The sequence below is a fragment of the Bos javanicus genome, chromosome 7 (assembly GCF_032452875.1).
Source record: "Bos javanicus breed banteng chromosome 7, ARS-OSU_banteng_1.0, whole genome shotgun sequence".
In the NCBI taxonomy this organism is placed as follows: Eukaryota; Metazoa; Chordata; class Mammalia; order Artiodactyla; family Bovidae; genus Bos; species Bos javanicus.
This window is the reverse complement of record NC_083874.1, coordinates 58,915,587-58,932,386: the sequence shown is the minus strand read 5'-3', so window position 1 is coordinate 58,932,386 and position 16,800 is coordinate 58,915,587. Positions and strand designations below refer to the sequence as shown.

At 38.5% G+C, this 16,800-nt stretch overlaps 1 protein-coding gene across 5 annotated transcripts in view; it reads right to left on the bottom strand.

Moving 5' to 3' along the window:
* SPINK5 (serine peptidase inhibitor Kazal type 5) overlaps positions 1-16,800 on the bottom strand; it is an 85,892-nt gene that overhangs the window by 39,710 nt on the left and 29,382 nt on the right. For 4 of the 5 annotated variants that reach the window (XM_061423913.1, XM_061423911.1, XM_061423910.1 and 1 more), the window contains exons 9-16: positions 15,288-15,415; positions 14,026-14,107; positions 12,793-12,920; positions 12,275-12,356; positions 11,808-11,935; positions 8,992-9,040; positions 2,524-2,651; positions 870-957 (exon numbers count right to left, since the gene is read on the bottom strand). In XM_061423913.1, coding sequence (XP_061279897.1) covers positions 870-957; positions 2,524-2,651; positions 8,992-9,040; positions 11,808-11,935; positions 12,275-12,356; positions 12,793-12,920; positions 14,026-14,107; positions 15,288-15,415 — 813 coding nt within the window. The remainder of the gene's footprint in view (positions 1-869; positions 958-2,523; positions 2,652-8,991; positions 9,041-11,807; positions 11,936-12,274; positions 12,357-12,792; positions 12,921-14,025; positions 14,108-15,287; positions 15,416-16,800) is intronic. The other variant, XM_061423914.1, reaches the window with a different exon arrangement.

Genomic DNA, 16,800 nt, shown 5'->3' with positions numbered 1-16,800 from the left:
AAATAACCTGCCTTACATTTGTAAATAATTAGTCTTTCTTCAAAGTCAGAACCAAAGATGAGAGCAGAAAAAACAGTCAGAAATGAGATCTTCCAAGTTAGATAAAGATAAAGGAAAGGAGTGATGAAGACTGGAAGCACAGCCTTCAGAAATATCACACATGGAGGTTGGGGGCAACATCTAAAGAGCATCATAGGCTTCAGAGCCAGAACATGTGGTTCAACTGTTAGCCCCCAAGTTACTGTGCGTGTGTGTGTATGTATCTGTACACACATATATAGTCACTAAATATATATTTCCTAACTTGTTATCTAAGCCTCCAGTTCCTTTTTTAAAATAAATACAGATAATAATATATACCTTGAATGGTTACTACAAAGATCAGTTATAAAATTGTTATACAACATGTCATACAGTAGCCACTACATAATTAATAGCCATGACCATCATCATTGTCATCATCATGTGAGATGTTATAGAATGTAAACTTGAGGCTTAAAGATGCTTTTAAGTAATTTTCTCAAGATCTTACAGAGAATTAACTGGGATTTTGTTTTAAACTAAACATTCCAATACAAAACAATGGGGAGAAAAGTCTAAACTCTACCTCTGTTGGTTTGCATTCAGATACATCTCCCGCGAGTACTATAATTCACATGGTCAGTGGAGGAAAGGGTGGTTATCTTCTTAAACGCACAAGCACTAGATCAGATATTAGATAGATAAGCCGAGCAAAGAAGGAATCTTCTTAAGTATGGGGATCCAAATATAGCTCTTCAGTTTGCAGAGTCACTGAGGACAGTGGAAGCAGGAGCCTTGCCCAGAGAAAATGCAATGTTTATGTGGCTCTGATGATGTGAAACAATTACCTGCACTGTTTCTCTCTTAACTTTCGCAGACCTAGCTTTATCCTTTTCTTTCTTGCCATTATTTTTCTTCTCTTCTTCTTCAAGTTTGCTGCAATAAAATACAGAAGATACAAGCTAAATGCAATTTCTCATTCTCTTCAGTAACGTATTTTAAAAAGGAGTAAGAATCTTCCAGACCAAACGTCAGATTTAGTCTTCAGTACAGATTTATCCAATCAAGATGTACTAATACTTTGCCCAATAATGCAGATAAATTCAGTAGTTTACAATCATCCTTAAAAAAAAATAAACCTAGTATGCTTTTTTATCAGTATGTGAACCTTGGCTAGTATTTTTTTTTTCGGTGACTTCAATCAATGATCTGGGGAAAAAGTCACAGTTGCCTTGATTTTAATTTTTAAAAAATTTTTAAATTGCTTTTTATATCTAAATAATTACCATATTAATGATGAGAGCAAGGGGTGATACCATAGCAGATGAGGGGCTCATATTGGTAATGAATCATGTTTTAATATAGAATTAAAAATTTTAACATTTTTTCATGGAATTAATATTCAAATTGAAACTCAAGTTTTCGAGTATAATAATGATTCAAGTCCAAGAAGATTCAACAACTAACATTTTGAGGTCAGTCATGAGCCTAAAATTCTGACATTCTTGTTATTTTCTACTGACATATATCATATCAGAGCTGGAAAAATCCTTAGCATTTATCACATCTAATATAGTCATCTAATACAGTACTAGCAAATCAAGCCGATAAGGGGAAAACCCTGATTTCTTGAATCTCAGGCACTTTTTATTGACTGCCCCTGTTAATCTTTCCTCTAAGGAACTATGTGAATATACTTAGATTAGACCAAGACATGTGAAAGTTAAGGGGCAATAACTCTGCACTTCTTTAAACAAATATTATTTAAATATTTCTCAGCATTTTATGTGTGAGGCTCACTAGAGGATTGAGAATCTAAAGAGGAGGTGAAGCAGAGGTGGTAATAATCCATGTCTGTATTGTCCTACTCGATGGAGCTCTGGCTCCACTCAGAAAAACAGTGGCCCAAAGACCTGGACATGGCTAAAGAAGAAGACTTTTAGTAAACATCCATCATGGGGCCTGCGTCTTACAGATTTCACTCTCTTACAGTAAGCCACTTATCCGAGTATTTCACCTGCATATGGTAATGCCCCTGAAAAGATAAATGCAATCCATTCTATTCCATTTCTTGTATAGGCTATTTTAGACATGTTTACACACTGACCCCAGAGACTTCTGTTCAGCTGGTTTTCCCTTAACTGGCATCTGAGTATACTCACAGAATCATAAAATGTCAGGGGTGGGGGACCAAACACTTAATCTCACCCAGATCATCAAACTTCTGGTCTCTTTTTGTTACAAATGATGATTGTCAGGTGTTAAAAACATATGTGCACTAAATTAAGACTCTTCCCATGCATTAGCTAGAAGATAGAGAGATAGCTGAATAGAGAATAACATTGTCACTGTGACTCAGTGTTACTTAATGTCTTTTCCATGTGCTTTAAAATTGTCTAGCATTCAAGTCATGGTCTATATTCTACACATTTATGGAGAAATTGAGACAGGGCTGATAAATTGTAAAGAGAATGAAGGGGAGAGAAGAGCTTAGACACTCACAACAGGCTTGCACACATGGCACACTTGTTTACATGCATTTTGCCATCCGGGCCACGGACAGGGTCATTCTCCCTGGTGCATATGAGCATTCCGTTCCTCACCTGGTTCCGAAACTCACTGCAGAGTTCCTGGAAAATGAAGAAAATACACTCTCAGAGTGGTTTTCTACCCTTCCTACACTTCTTTCTGTTATGAAGGAGAAGTAATGCAGAGTTAAGGGGAAAAAAAGTGACTACATGTAGCAGTAAATCAGTAAGCATTTAAAAGTCTTCTTTTGTGGACTCAGAATTGTTCTGACTGTTTAGTGGATCTGAGAATGTTTAACGTCATCATCCTCTTGAGGATGCTTACAATAGAGGTGCAGAGGAAGGCTGATAAAATTAGTGGAGACCAAAATAAAATATATATGTTTATGATGTGTCGCACATCACAGTCTATAAAAGCTAGGAAAGATCAAAGGGGAGGAAATTCAACAGGCCTAGAAGAGGAGGTTTCCTGGAAAAACTGAGAATATTACTAGGTCTTCATGAAAAAGAAGGAAATCCTGCCATTTACAACAATTTGGACAAACTTGAGTGTATTATGCTAAGTAAAGTAAGTCAGAGAAAAACAAGTACTGTATAGTATCACTTATCTGTGGGATCCCCAAAAGCCAAATTCACAGAAACTGAATTAGATGGTGTTTACTGTGTGTGTGTGTGTGTGTGTGTGTGAGAGAGAGAGAGAGAGAGAGAAAGTAATCAAAGGATACAATCTTGCAGTTATAAGTTCTAGTTCATGGTGATTATAGTTAACAATACTGCATTATATATGTAAAAGTTCCTAAGAGACTAAATGTTCTCCACACAAAAGACAAATGTAATTATGTGACATGATGGAGTTGTTCACCAAAGCTTTGGTGACAAGCATTTTCCAATTTATAAGGTACCAAATCAACAAGCTATACACCTTGCCCAATGTTGTAATTCAATTATATCTCAGTAAAGCTGAACATTTTAAAATGAATGTGCCCCCCCCGCTAAGAATATTATGAGCCTCCATTTGTCTTTAAAAGGCTGAGAAAGAAGAGAAAAAACATTTTCAAACTAAGAAATAAAAACATATCTGAAATAAAGATCTGGGGAGAGTAAATAGGAAAGTATAATGGCTGGAGAAACTGGTTGACATCTTTCTGAGAGTTACTTGACAGACAGAGTCCAGGGTTGGAGGAGGCATATTTGAAATGAGAAGAATAACAGTGGGGGTGGAGAGAAGGAGGAATGTGTTAAGATCATTCAAAAAGCTTAGAGGATTTTAGAAACTGATCAGACATTCTGGATAGAACAAATTTTCAATTCTGAATTACTAATATTAATAAAAAGATCATTCCAGGTAACAGAGTTATTGAGAAAATTAGTCAGTATAAAGGAAAACTTTTAATTGCTGTTGACTCTGCCCCCCCCCCCACAAACACACCTTCCAAAATTATTAGGCTTATACTTTTGCAACTCTTGTTAGGAACTAGAATAAAGATAAACTTTCTATAAGACTATTTGACTCTGGTGGTGGAGAAGACTCTTGATAGTCCCTAGGACAACAAGGAGATCCAACCAGTCAATCCTATAGGAAAGCAACCTTGCATATTCATTGGAAGGACTGATACTGAGGCTGAAGCACCAATACTTTGGCCACCTGATGTGAAGAACTGACTCATTGGAAAAGACCTTGATGCTGGGAAAGATTAAAGGCAGGAGGACAAGGGGATGACAGAGGTTGAAATGATTGGATGACATCACCAGTTCAGTGGACATCATTTGAGCAAGCTCCGGGAGTTAGTGATGGACAGGGAAGTCTGGTGTAATGCAGTCCATGGTGTCGCAAAGAGCTGGACGTGACTGAGCGACTGAACTGAACTGAGAGTAATCCAACATAGTTTGCTCTGCTACTTGTAAAAATGTACAATTATAAAATCATGTGATGTAGATTTAAAATAAAGAGTCAAAGGATTTACTTAACAATCATAATTGAAGGTGGGAATATGAGTATTCATCCATAGCTGGATCCTGACAAAGATCAAATATGATTCAGTTCAGTCACTCAGTCGTGTCTGACTCTTTGTGACCCCATGAATTGCAGCATGCCAGGCCTCCCTGTCCATCACCAACTCCTGGAGTTCCCCCAACTCATGTCCATCAAGTTCATGATGCCATCCAGCCATCTCATCCTCTGTCGTCCCCTTCTCCTCCTGTCCCCAATCCCTCCCAGCATCAGGGTCTTTTCCAGTGAGTCAACTCTTCACATCAGGTGGCCTAAGTATTGGAGTTTCAGCTTTAGCATCAGTCCTTCCAAAGAACACTGAGGACTGATCTCCTTTAGAATGGACTGGTTGGATCGCCTTGCAGTCCAAGGGACTCTCAAGAGTCTTCTCCAACACCACAGTTCAAAAGCATCAATTCTTTGGCACTCAGCTTTCTTCAGTCCAATTCTCACATCCATACATGACCACTGGAAAAACCATAGCCTTGACTAGATGGACCTTTGTTGGCAAAGTAATGTCTCTGCTTTTGAATATGCTATCTAGGTTGGTCATAACTTTTCTTCCAAAGAGTAAGCGTCTTTTAATTTCATGGCTGCAGTCACCATCTGCAGTGATTTTGGAGCCCAAAAAATAAAGTCTGACACTGTTTCCACTGTTTCCCCATCTATTTGCCATGAAGTGATGGGACCAGATGCCATAATCTTCGTTTTCTGAATGTTGAGCTTTAAGCCAACTCTTTCACTCTCCTCTTTTACTTTCATCAAGAAGCTTTTTAGTTCCTCTTCACTTTCTGCCATAAGGGTGGTATCATCTGCTTATCTGAGGTTATTGATATTTCTCCCAGCAATCTTGAATCCAGCTTGTGCTTCTTCCAGCCCAAGGTTTCTCATGATGTACTCTGCATATAAGTTAAATAAGCAGGGTGACAATATACAGCTTTAACGCACTCCTTTTCCTATTTGGAACCAGCCCGTTGTTCCATGTCCAGTTCTAACTGTTGCTTCCTGACCTGCATATAGCTTTCTCAAGAGGCAGGTCAGGTGCTCTGGTATTCCCATCTCTTTCAGAATATTCCACAGTTTATTTTGATCCACACAGTCAAAGGCTTTGGCATAGTCAATAAAGCAGAAATAGATGTTTTTCTGGAACTCTCTTCCTTTGTCCATGATCCAGTGGATGTTGGCAATTTAATCTCTGGTTCCTCTGCCTTTTCCAAGACCAGCTTGAACATCTGGAAGTTCATGGTTCACATATATTGCTGAAGCCTGGCTTGGAGAATTTTGAGCATTACTTTACTAACGTGTGAGATGAGTGCAATTGTGCAGTAGTTTGAGCATTCTTTGGCATTGCCTTTCTTTGGGATTAGAATGAAAACTGACCTTTTCCATTCCTGTGGCCACTGCTGAGTTTTCCAAATTTGCTGGCATATTGAGTGCAGCACTTTCACAGCATCATCTTCCAGGATTTGAAATAGCTCTACTGGAATTCCATCACCTCCACTAGCTTTTATTATATGTGCACTTTGTTTTGTAAATTGAACTAATGTGGATAGGTGATGTATAGTTGATTTACAATGTTATGTTAGTGTACAGCAAAGTGAATCAATTATATATATATATATTTATATATATATATAACATGTTATGTATTTATATAAATATAAAATTATATATATATATATATAAAATACAAAAATCCTATTGATTATATTCTCTGCAGCCAAAAATGAAAAGCTCTATACAATCAGCAAAAACAAGATGGGGAGCTGACTGTGACTCAGATCATGAACTCCTCATTGCCAAATTCAGACATAAAATGAAGAAACTAGGGAAAGCCACTGGACCATTCAGGTATGACGTAAATCAAATCCCTTACAGTGGAAATGACAAATAGATTCAAGGGATTAGAGCTAATAGAGTTCCTGAAAAACTATGGGTGCAGGTTTGTGACACTATACAGGAGGCAGGGATCAACACTATCCCCAAGAAAAGGAAATGCAAAAAGGCCAAATGACTGTCTGAGGATGCCTTACAAATAGCTGTGAAAAGAAGAGAAGTGAAAGGCTAAGGAGAAAAGGAAAGATATACCCATTTGAATGCAGAGTTCCAAAGAATAGCAAGAAGAGATAAGAAAGCCTTCCTCAGTGATCAATGCAAAGAAATAGAGGAAAACAACAGAATGGGAAAGACTAGAAATCTCTTGAAGAAAATTAGAGATATGAAGGGAACATTTCATGCAAAGGTGGGTGTGATAAAGGACAGAAATGGTGTGGACCTAACAGAAGCAGAAGATATTAAGAAGAGGTGGCAAGAATACACAGAACTAAACAAAAAAGATCTTCATGACCTAGATAATCACAATGGTGTGATCCCTCACCTAGAGCCAGACATCCTGAAATGCAAAGTCAAGTGGGCCTTAGGAAGCATCACTACCAACAAAGCTAACGGAGGTGATGGAATTCCAGCTGAGCTATTTCAAAGCCTAAAAGATGATGCTGTCAAAGTGCTGCACTCAATATGTCAACAAATTTGGAAAACTCAGCAGTGGCCACAGGATTGGAAAAAGTCAGTTTTCATTCCAATCCTAAAGAAAGGCAATGCCAAAGAATGCTCAAACTACCACACAATTGTTCTCATCTCACACGCTAGCAAAGTAATGCTCAAAATTGTCCAAGCCAGGCTTCAACAGTACATGCACTGTGAACTTCCAGGTGTTCCAGCTGGTTTTAGAAAAGGCAGAGGAATCAGAGATCAAATTGCCAACATCTGTTGGATCATCAAAAAAGCAAGGGAGTTCCAGAAAAACATCTACTTCTGCTTTATTGACTATGCCAAAGCCTTTGACTGTGTGGATCAAAACAAACTGTGGAAAAATCTGAAAGAGATGGGAATACCAGACCACCTGACCTGCCTCTTGAGAAATATGTATGCAGGTCAGGAAGCAACAGACTGGTTTCAGATAGGAAAAGGAGTACATCAAGGCTGTATATTGTCATCCTGCTTATATGCAGAGTATATCATGTGATATGCTGGGCTGGATGAAGCACAAGCTGGATTCAAGACTACCAGGAGAAATATCTATAATATCAGATATGTAGATAACACCACCCTTACGGCAGAAAGCAAAGAACTAAAGAGCCTCTTGATGAAAGTGAAAGAGGAGAGTGAAAAAGTTGGCTTAAAGCTCAACATTCAGAAAACTAAGATCATGACATCTGGAATTATGACATGAGGAAACAGTGGAAACAGTGACAGACTTTATTTTCAGGGGTTCCAAAATCACTGCAAATGGTGACTGCAGCCATGAAATTAAAAGGCACTTGGTCCTTGGAAGAAAAGTTATGACCAACCTAGACAGCATATTGAAAAGCAGAGGCATTACTTTGCCGACAAAAGTCCATCTAGTCAAAGCTATGGCTTTTCCAGTGGTCATGTATGGATGTGAGAGTTGGACTGTGAAGAAAGCTGAGTGCTGAAGAATTGATGTTTTTGAACTGTGGAGAAGAGTCTTCTCTTCTCAGGAGAAGACTCCTGAGAGTCCCTTGTACTGCAATGATATCAAACCAGTCCATCCTAAAGGAAATCAGTCCTGAATATTCATTGGAGGGACTGACGCTAAAGCTGAAACCCCAATACTTTGGCCACCTGATGCAAAGAACTGACTCATTGGAAAAGACACTGATGCTGGGAAAGATTGAAGGCAGGAGGAGAAGGGGACGAAAGAGGATGAGATGGTTGGATGACATCACTGACTGAATGGACATGAGCTTGAGTAAACTCCAGGAGTTTTTTATGGACAGGGCGGCCTGGTGTGCTGCAGTCCATGAGGTCACAAAGAGTTGGACACGACTGAGTGACCGAATGGAACTGAAAATATATATATAGAGAGAGTTCCCTGTACTATATAGTAGGTCCTGTTAGTTATCTATTTTATTTATAAAAGAAAAGAAAGTGAAGTCGCTCAGTCGTGTCCGACTCTTTGCGACCCAGTGGACTGTAGCTTCCAGGCTCCTCCATCCATGGAATTTTCTAGGCAAGAGAACTGGAGTGGGTTACCATTTCCTTCTCCAGGGGATCTTCCTGACCCAAGGATCGAACCCAGGTGTCCTCATTGCAGGTAGATGTTTTACCATCTGAGCCACCAGGGAATCCCAGTTTTTATACATAGTAATGTGTATATGTCACTCCCAATCTCTCAGTTTACCGCCCCTCCCAACTTTGCCTCTAGGTAACTTTAAATTTGTTTTCTACATCTGTGACTCTATTTCTGGTTTTTAAATAGGTTTATTTGTACCTTTTTTAGATTCCACATACAAGCAATATCATATAGTATTTGTCTTTCTGTGTCCCATAAAAATTAAACAGGGGAGCATTTACGCTAATGAGATACCTAGAGTGTTATTGTAGAGAAATCATGTCAGGGTATAATATAAGAACTTGTGAGAAAATTACCTTTGCATCTTCTCTTTTAGTCTTTGCTTTTGCCCTGTCTTCTTGCTGACTGTAAGAAATAGGATAAAAGAGAAAAGAAATGAATCTTAATATGGTAGATTCTTAACACTCACTGGTTGATCATTCGTTGCTTTCATTATTCTCAAGCAACTCCAATGATCCAGTTATAGTAGGTGTCATTTTATTGGGTAATAATTAGAATGATTTATTTCATCTCAAGAGAATGGTATTCAAGAAATAATCATTTAATTAACAAGGAAACCTATTTAGCTTCTCAGCAAATAAATTGCAATGGGACTTTCTTACTTGCTGATTCTTTTGCATTTGCAAAAGGTACAAAACTCTTCATTGCAAGTCAAGGCGTTAGTGGCTCAGTCATGTCTGACTTTTTGCTACTCAATGGATTGTAGCCCACCAAACATCTCTGTTTATGGAATTCTCCAGGCAGTAATTCTGGAGTGGGTTGCCATTCTCTTCTCCAGGGGATTTTCCAGACCCAGGGATTGAATCTGCCTGGTTGCATGCAGATTCTTTACTGTCTGAGCCACCAGGGAAGTCCCCCTCCAAAAAAAAACTCTTTATAAAGTGGTAATATTTAGCTTCTGGGAGGAGTATAGCATGATGATTAAGAAGAAAGACTCTGCAGCGAAATTGAACAAGAAACACAGAAAGTGTCAACCTGTCTGTGTCTTTGTCATCTTTAACTGTGGGAGATAGAGTGGAAGGATAGGAGAAGTAATAAGAATACTTCTCTCATAGGACTGTTGTGAGCATTACATGAGTTGATACATAGCCAAGCAATGAGAATAAGTATCTGGTATATAATAAAGGGATTGATAAAAGTGATCAATATCATCAGCATTATTAGCATTATTGAAAATTAACTCTCCAAGAACAGACCTATGTTTAAATGAGAGTAACAGCTCTTAGCCATTTTGGAAAAGTGACAGTGTTGCAAACTGAGTTTAATATGCTCAGTCTAGAGCATAATTTGATCTATAATGCAGATAATTCAATCATATAGAGACAAAAACAATTTTTATATGTTACAATCAGCATAAATTCTCATTGATCAAATTAAAACTTAAAAAGTTGAGAACTCTATTTGTATATGCTATTAAAGTGTGCAAGAAATGACTATGGAGGAAAGCATGATTCTTAAGAAAGGCAATAGCCTTTGCTAACATATCCTTAAAATATGAGATAATAAAACTTTAATTGAATAATTTTTACATTGATGGAAGAAACTAACTAAAATAGCTCCAAAATTGTGGAGTTTCTTAAACTTCATTATTTGAAAACTGATCCAAACTTTACTATGATGAGTGTAAATTGTCTGTAAGATTTAACACATTTCCCTTTCATAATGTAGTTAGAGGAAACAGCAGAGATGACCATTAGGTGGCAGTCTTACTTCCTCATCTCTGAAAGATTAATATCAAGAATAGACTGAAATAAGCCTAAATACATGTAAATGTTACTACCAAAACAATGAGAAATCTTATCATTTTCTTCATTTTTCCTGTGCCAAAATTTATATCATCCTCATCTTCTCTGGGCCTTAATTTTTTTTCATCTATAACTTGTGATAATACCAAACCCATTACATACGGTTGCTGTAAAGATTAAATGAGACTGGGCAGCAAAGCCCTCAACAAGTATATGCGGATTATATGCATTCAATAAATGTTGGTTATGATAATTATATGGTCATTGTCATGATTTCCACGTAACAGATTTTTTTAATGTTTCCATGGCTCTCTCACACTATGGGACAAATCTCCTGGGTTATATTGCTCTCAGCTAGGGGAGATGGAATGACTGAGTCCTTTCAGAAATTCTGCGGCTGCTGCCAAGTTGCTTCAGTCATTTCCGACTCTGTGCGACCCCATAAACAGCAGCCCACCAGGCTCCCCGTCCCTGGGATTCTCTAGGCAAGAACACCAGAGTGGGTTGCCATTTCCTTCTCCAATGCATGAAAGTGTAAAGTGAAAGTGAAGTCGCTCAGTCGTGTCTGACTGTTAGCGACCCCATGGACTGCAGCCTACCAGGCTCCTCCGTCCATGGGATTTTCCAGGCAAGAGTACTGGAGTGGGTTGCCACTGCCTTCTCCTTCAGAAATTCTAGGCATATAGAAAATAGAGTATCCCTTGGGACAAAGAGCAAAAGACTTAAGGAAAATCATTGACTCCGGTTTAAGAGGACATACCACGTTGTCTATTGAGAATAGAGTCATACTTTAGTCCCTATAAATGGGGTATTGAACTCCTGCACAATAAAATCATCATTCCTGAAGCAGTCCTTCTCTAACTATTGCAGAGTTCATCTTCATGTTGTATCCAAATCTGTCTCCCTGTATCTCTCATCAGTTTTAATCCTGTTGCTTGCGGTCACACAGAATGAGTAGAAAGAAAAATAGTGAACCAAAACAAAAAATTCCTAAAATCCGCTGTATACCATAATGATATCAATGTATATAATCTCATGTATTTCCTCTTTCAGTTAATAATCCTTCATAAAACTAAAAGCATTTAGTGTGGTTTTCACAGAGTAGTCTCTGCTCTGAAAAAAAGATCTTTCTGAAATGTCCTGAAATGATTCTGTATTCTTTGCATCACAGAAGTTATCATCTAAAAATTCTCCATTTGTTTTTTAGTTTTGGATTTGTTTTGTTTTTGTTTTTCAGTTCATTTAAATGTGACACAGAAAAAAAGGCTAGCTATGCCTAAGTGGAAAATGTGTTATTCATAATTATTTGAAAACTTCCCTTAGCAGTTCCCTGCCCCCAAGCCTCAGAAGCCCTGGGCTCTACTCACAAGAAGGCCTCACACATGGAGCAGGTGTTGCCATGCATCTTCCCATCTGGGCCCTGGACGGGATCGTTCTCTCGAGTACAGAGAAGCTGTCCATTCTTCCTGGATTTGCGGTATTCCCTGCACAGCTCCTGTGAAATCAAGGAGGGAAGTCTGAGCTGTTGAACACAAGTTGGATCAGATTGCAAAAAATCCTGAAGTTTAGACTTTTTTTCTCAAATGGGGTTCAGCAGTTGGTAAATTTTAGAATAACTTTGAGGACACAAGCAATTTTAAATGATGGAAGTTATAGACCCTCAACCTAGAAACAGTTATCTATGTACATGTGTGCATGCACACATATAAACAAATACACAAACACAAACTATATTCGTGTTTCATACGGTTTTAGAGAATTTATGGGTGCCCTGAATGCCACCTATGGATCCCAGGTCCATATGCCTCTGACTTGTTGCAGAAGTTCCTCTTACCTCAAAGGAAGGTGTGGTCTCAGTTTGTCTTTTATTTCTTGATTCACCTTCCTTCTTTTTCTTTTCTTTTTCTTCTGCTTGGCTAAAAGAGAGTCATTTAAAGAGAAATGAGTAAGAATTCTAGACTATCCAGATTGAAAGTGATCTAAAGTACTCAAATATTTGATTATTACAGTTGATATAAATTATGAACTAGGTATGCACTGTTGGGCATATTGGTATGTTTGCTAGTGATCTGTCACATGATTTCCGATGATTTCATATCCCACTCCACAAGGGTGTGATCCTTGTTTCAGCTCATTTACACTCCCATGGGAACTCAACCAGCAAGTAATACGCAAGAATCATTCTTGGATTCTTACAACATTGTGCTAAAATGTGCCACACACACACACATACAAACGCCATTGACAAGAAACAGACACAATTTAAGAAAGAGAATAAAGCTCCCAAAGAGAGAGAGATGAAGCAGAAAGGACAGAACCCTCCCTCATTTTCCCAGCAGCCGCTCTACTCACAAGAAGGCCTCACACATGGAGCAGGTGTTGCCATGCATCTTCCCATCTGGGCCCTGGACGGGATCGTTCTCTCTGGTGCATGGGAGTTTCCCATTTCTCACAAACTGGCGGTATTCACTGCACACCTCCTGCCAAAATAGAGAAGGTAATCTAGAAATACATTTCATCCCCATTCAAAGCAGAAGTTCAAAGCATCTCCACTGGTAGAAACTAATCTTTTGAATCCAGGACTTTAGTTGTGTTTCTCTCAAATATAAAATTCAACTCAAGGAACAGAACTCATGATTTGCTAAGAGACGGAAACAAACAAGACATCAGAGGATGCATAATAAAAGAGGGAGGCAAGTAAACTCTACTAGACATAGGATGAAACAAGTACACACATACAGGTCCAAGAAAATCTGAGAACCCAAATGTTGGGACCATGAAATCTGATTGTGGAAATCAGGGAAGATGTTTTCTGGGAATTACAATAACTTGAGTGAGACTTTGAAGAGTAAGTAGAATTTTCCTGGTTAAGAAATAGATTGAGAAATATACATTTGAGATTGCTAAAATGAGCTGAGGGGCACATGTTGGAGACTACATGGCATATATAGCAGCATATGAATTTCTGAACAGCAGTACGGAGCCAAATGAGAGCGAAGGAGACTAAAATGCATCCTTCAGTTGATAATGAGTGATTTGTGCATTTTAAGAAGATAAGTATTACGATCTGGTTGATATTTTGAAACTTTAGTCCAGCTGTGTTAGGGAGAATGGCTGGATAAGGAAAAAAAAATTAGAAAAGGAGGATTCGACTTTTATCATTTAAACAAGTTATGATAACTTACATAGGTCCATGAAAATGAATATTGTAGCATTTCAAAGGTAAAAATCATGTTTTTTCCAGGTGTGCAAGGTATTTTTTAACCCAACTCAGAGGTGAAATTTCAAAAATTCACCTGTAGAAAATACACACCAAGTGTCTCTGAAAACTGAGTAGCAAAAGCTAGTCCAGTCTGTTACATGATAAAAGTAGAGCTAGTACTCATTTTTTTTTCCCAGACTGCAAATAAGTCCTTTTCATTGTACAGAGTTAGTCTCTGAAGCAGCAAGAATTGATCAGTCTGCCATAGCATGCATTTCAATGTCATCTCTAGATTGAAGGGTTAAGGTTTTCTGGGGATTTTTGCAGGGCAGTATGCCAGCATTTAGGTTCTTTGAAGTGTGTTCAAATTATAGTCTACTCACTGCATATGAGGGTGCTTTTCCAGATTCTCTTTTACTTCTTGCTTTTGCTTCAGCCTTTTTCTTTTCTTCAGCTTCTGCTTGGCTGAATGAGGGGGTGGAAAAAAGGACAGATCCATAGAACCAAACCCAGGCAATGGCTTCTCCATGTTCCTGCACCGCTAATCTGTCCTCCCTCCTTAGGAAGAAGCAACGTGGCCCCTTTATCACTACATATTAATGAGAAACAGCACACAACAGCCTCCACTGTGGTAAAGTACCATATCTTCTTCATAGTTTCTGCTTAACATTGAGATAAAGATAGCAATACTGGGAGACTTGCTTTCCGAAAATTACCTTTCTTGACCATGCTCAGAAAAGGAACATCATCGGCATTCATCAAGGAGATACCAAAACTACTAGCTTGGTGACATTATACCTGGAGGCTGAAAGTGGCCTTAACAGAGCACACTGACTGGTCCCCTTGTTTCACAGACACAAGGTGAAGTAGTGAGGGCTTTGCTTATAATCTCAGGATATGACCACAACTAACCAAGAGCTTTCATCTCAAGTCTATGTTCAATCTACCACCTCATGTATATCCTAGATTTATTAATTCAATTTATATGTACTGCCTACTCATGACTGTGTTCTCTATAAGGAAATGTAGGATGGATAGAAAAAGATTAATAATTGCCATACCTTGATAAGCCAAATGAGCCTGTTTGTTCTATACAATGGAATTGTATGATATGTACAGTTAATTGATGGTATTTCAACTATACATGGTTGTCAGTCAAAGCAAAAGGTCAAACTAAATGTAGTGAACTACTTAATCTGAACTCAATCAAATAAGCTGAGCCCAATCCCAGATTTTGAAACCAAACTCAATTATAACTTACTGAGAAATATCACATTATAAAAAGCAATATGTATGAGTTCATGGATGTTTCATGGACAACTTTAATAATCAGTTTCTGCAGTTTATGTGTTAATTTGGGGAAGACTAAATGCCTATAAACTTGTACAACAGGTTCACAATATGAAGCTTCAGCAGTAGGAGAATTTGATATTTGTGTAAATCAGGATGTTCCAGTGCGAAGGAATAGATATTGGGGGAAACAGACATCTTGGCATAAATAGCTCTAGATACGTACTCCCACCTCTATTATTAACATTCTCTGTGTAACTTCTGTAGCTCCCTCCCCAGTTCTGAAAACAGGCTAGTTCTATTAAATTACTGTAGGATCCTTTTACTCCTCAACATTCTAAAAGTCTATACTCACTAGAAGGCTAGACACATGGAACACAGGTTGCCATGCATTTTCCCATCTGGTCCACGAACAGGGTCGTTTTCTCTGGTACAGAAAAGTACTCCATTCTTGGCACGATCCTGATACTCAATGCACAGTTTCTGAATAATGGAAATCAGACAGTTTAGAGATGGTTCTTTGTTTATAAATGTATGATATTCTTTATAAATGTATGATATTCTTTATCAAAGATGTTAGAAAAGAGGAATTAAGGATCAAAAATAAAACTTTTAGGGTTTAGAATTTTCTAAAATTTGTGATATTTCTCCTTAAAAGATTCATTCACTTAAGTATTCAACAAATGTATTAAGTTAGAGGGATTAAATATGAATGTGATTTGGCCCTTTTATGTTGAATGAAGAGGATAAGGGATTACAATATGAAAAGCTAAGGGATATGACACATGTTTAAATTAAGTGTGCACAATGGCACCCCACTCTGGTACTCTTGCCTAGAAAGTCCCATGGACAGAGGAGCCTGGTAGGCTGCAGTCCATGGGGTCTCGAAGAGTTGGACACGGCTGGACGACTTCACTTTCACTTTCATGCATTGGAGGAGGAAATGGCAACCCATTCCAGTACTCTTGCCTGGAGAATCCCAGGGACAGCGGAGCCTGGTGGACTGCCGTCTGTGGGGTCTCAGAGACGCACACGACTCAAGCGACTTAGCAGCAGCAGCATAAAGGAAAGAATGATTCAAGGAAGTTCCCGGAAGAATTTATACATGAGTTGTATCTTTAGAATGTGTCTAGGAAAACAATGTGGCAAAAATGAACTCCAGGAGGAATTATGATATGCAAAGCCAGAGGCGTAAAGGAACAGGTTATTTTCAGATAATCTATCACAGCCATGAGTACAATGCTGCTGCTGCTGCTGCTAAATCACTTTAGTAGTGTTCGACCCTACAGACGGCAGCCCACCAGACTCTGCCGTCCCTGGGATTCTCCAGGCAAGAACACTGGAGTGGGTTGCCATTTCCTTCTCCGATGCATGAAAGTGAAAAGTGAAAGTGAAGTCGCTCAGTCGTGTCCAACTCTTAGCAACCCCATGGACTGCAGCCCACCAGGCTCCTCCGTCCATGGGATTTTCCAGGAAAGAGTACTGGAGTGGGGTGCCATTTGGCTAAAGAATTATCAGGACACAAAGAGGAAGGTTTGGGAACTGGTCAAAAGGAGAATTTGAAGATAAGTCAGAAGCAGACCACTCAACTTTGAAAAGACTTCTGCACTTTATTCATTGGAAACAGGAAAACAATATTTATAGCAGAGAAAAATCTAATCAGATTTTTGTTTTAAAAAGTTTGTCCAGTCAGATATGTGGAGGGTTTAGGTGACTAAAGGCTGAAGTTAGGGAAACTATAGAAGACAAGGGAGGGAGGGAGAGGGAAGGAAGGAAAAGAGAAGAAGGAAGAAACTGAAAATGAAACATAAAAGGATAGCTGGGTGGCATTTGATAGCTAAAATCAAAAGGCCTTTGTAACACAGAAT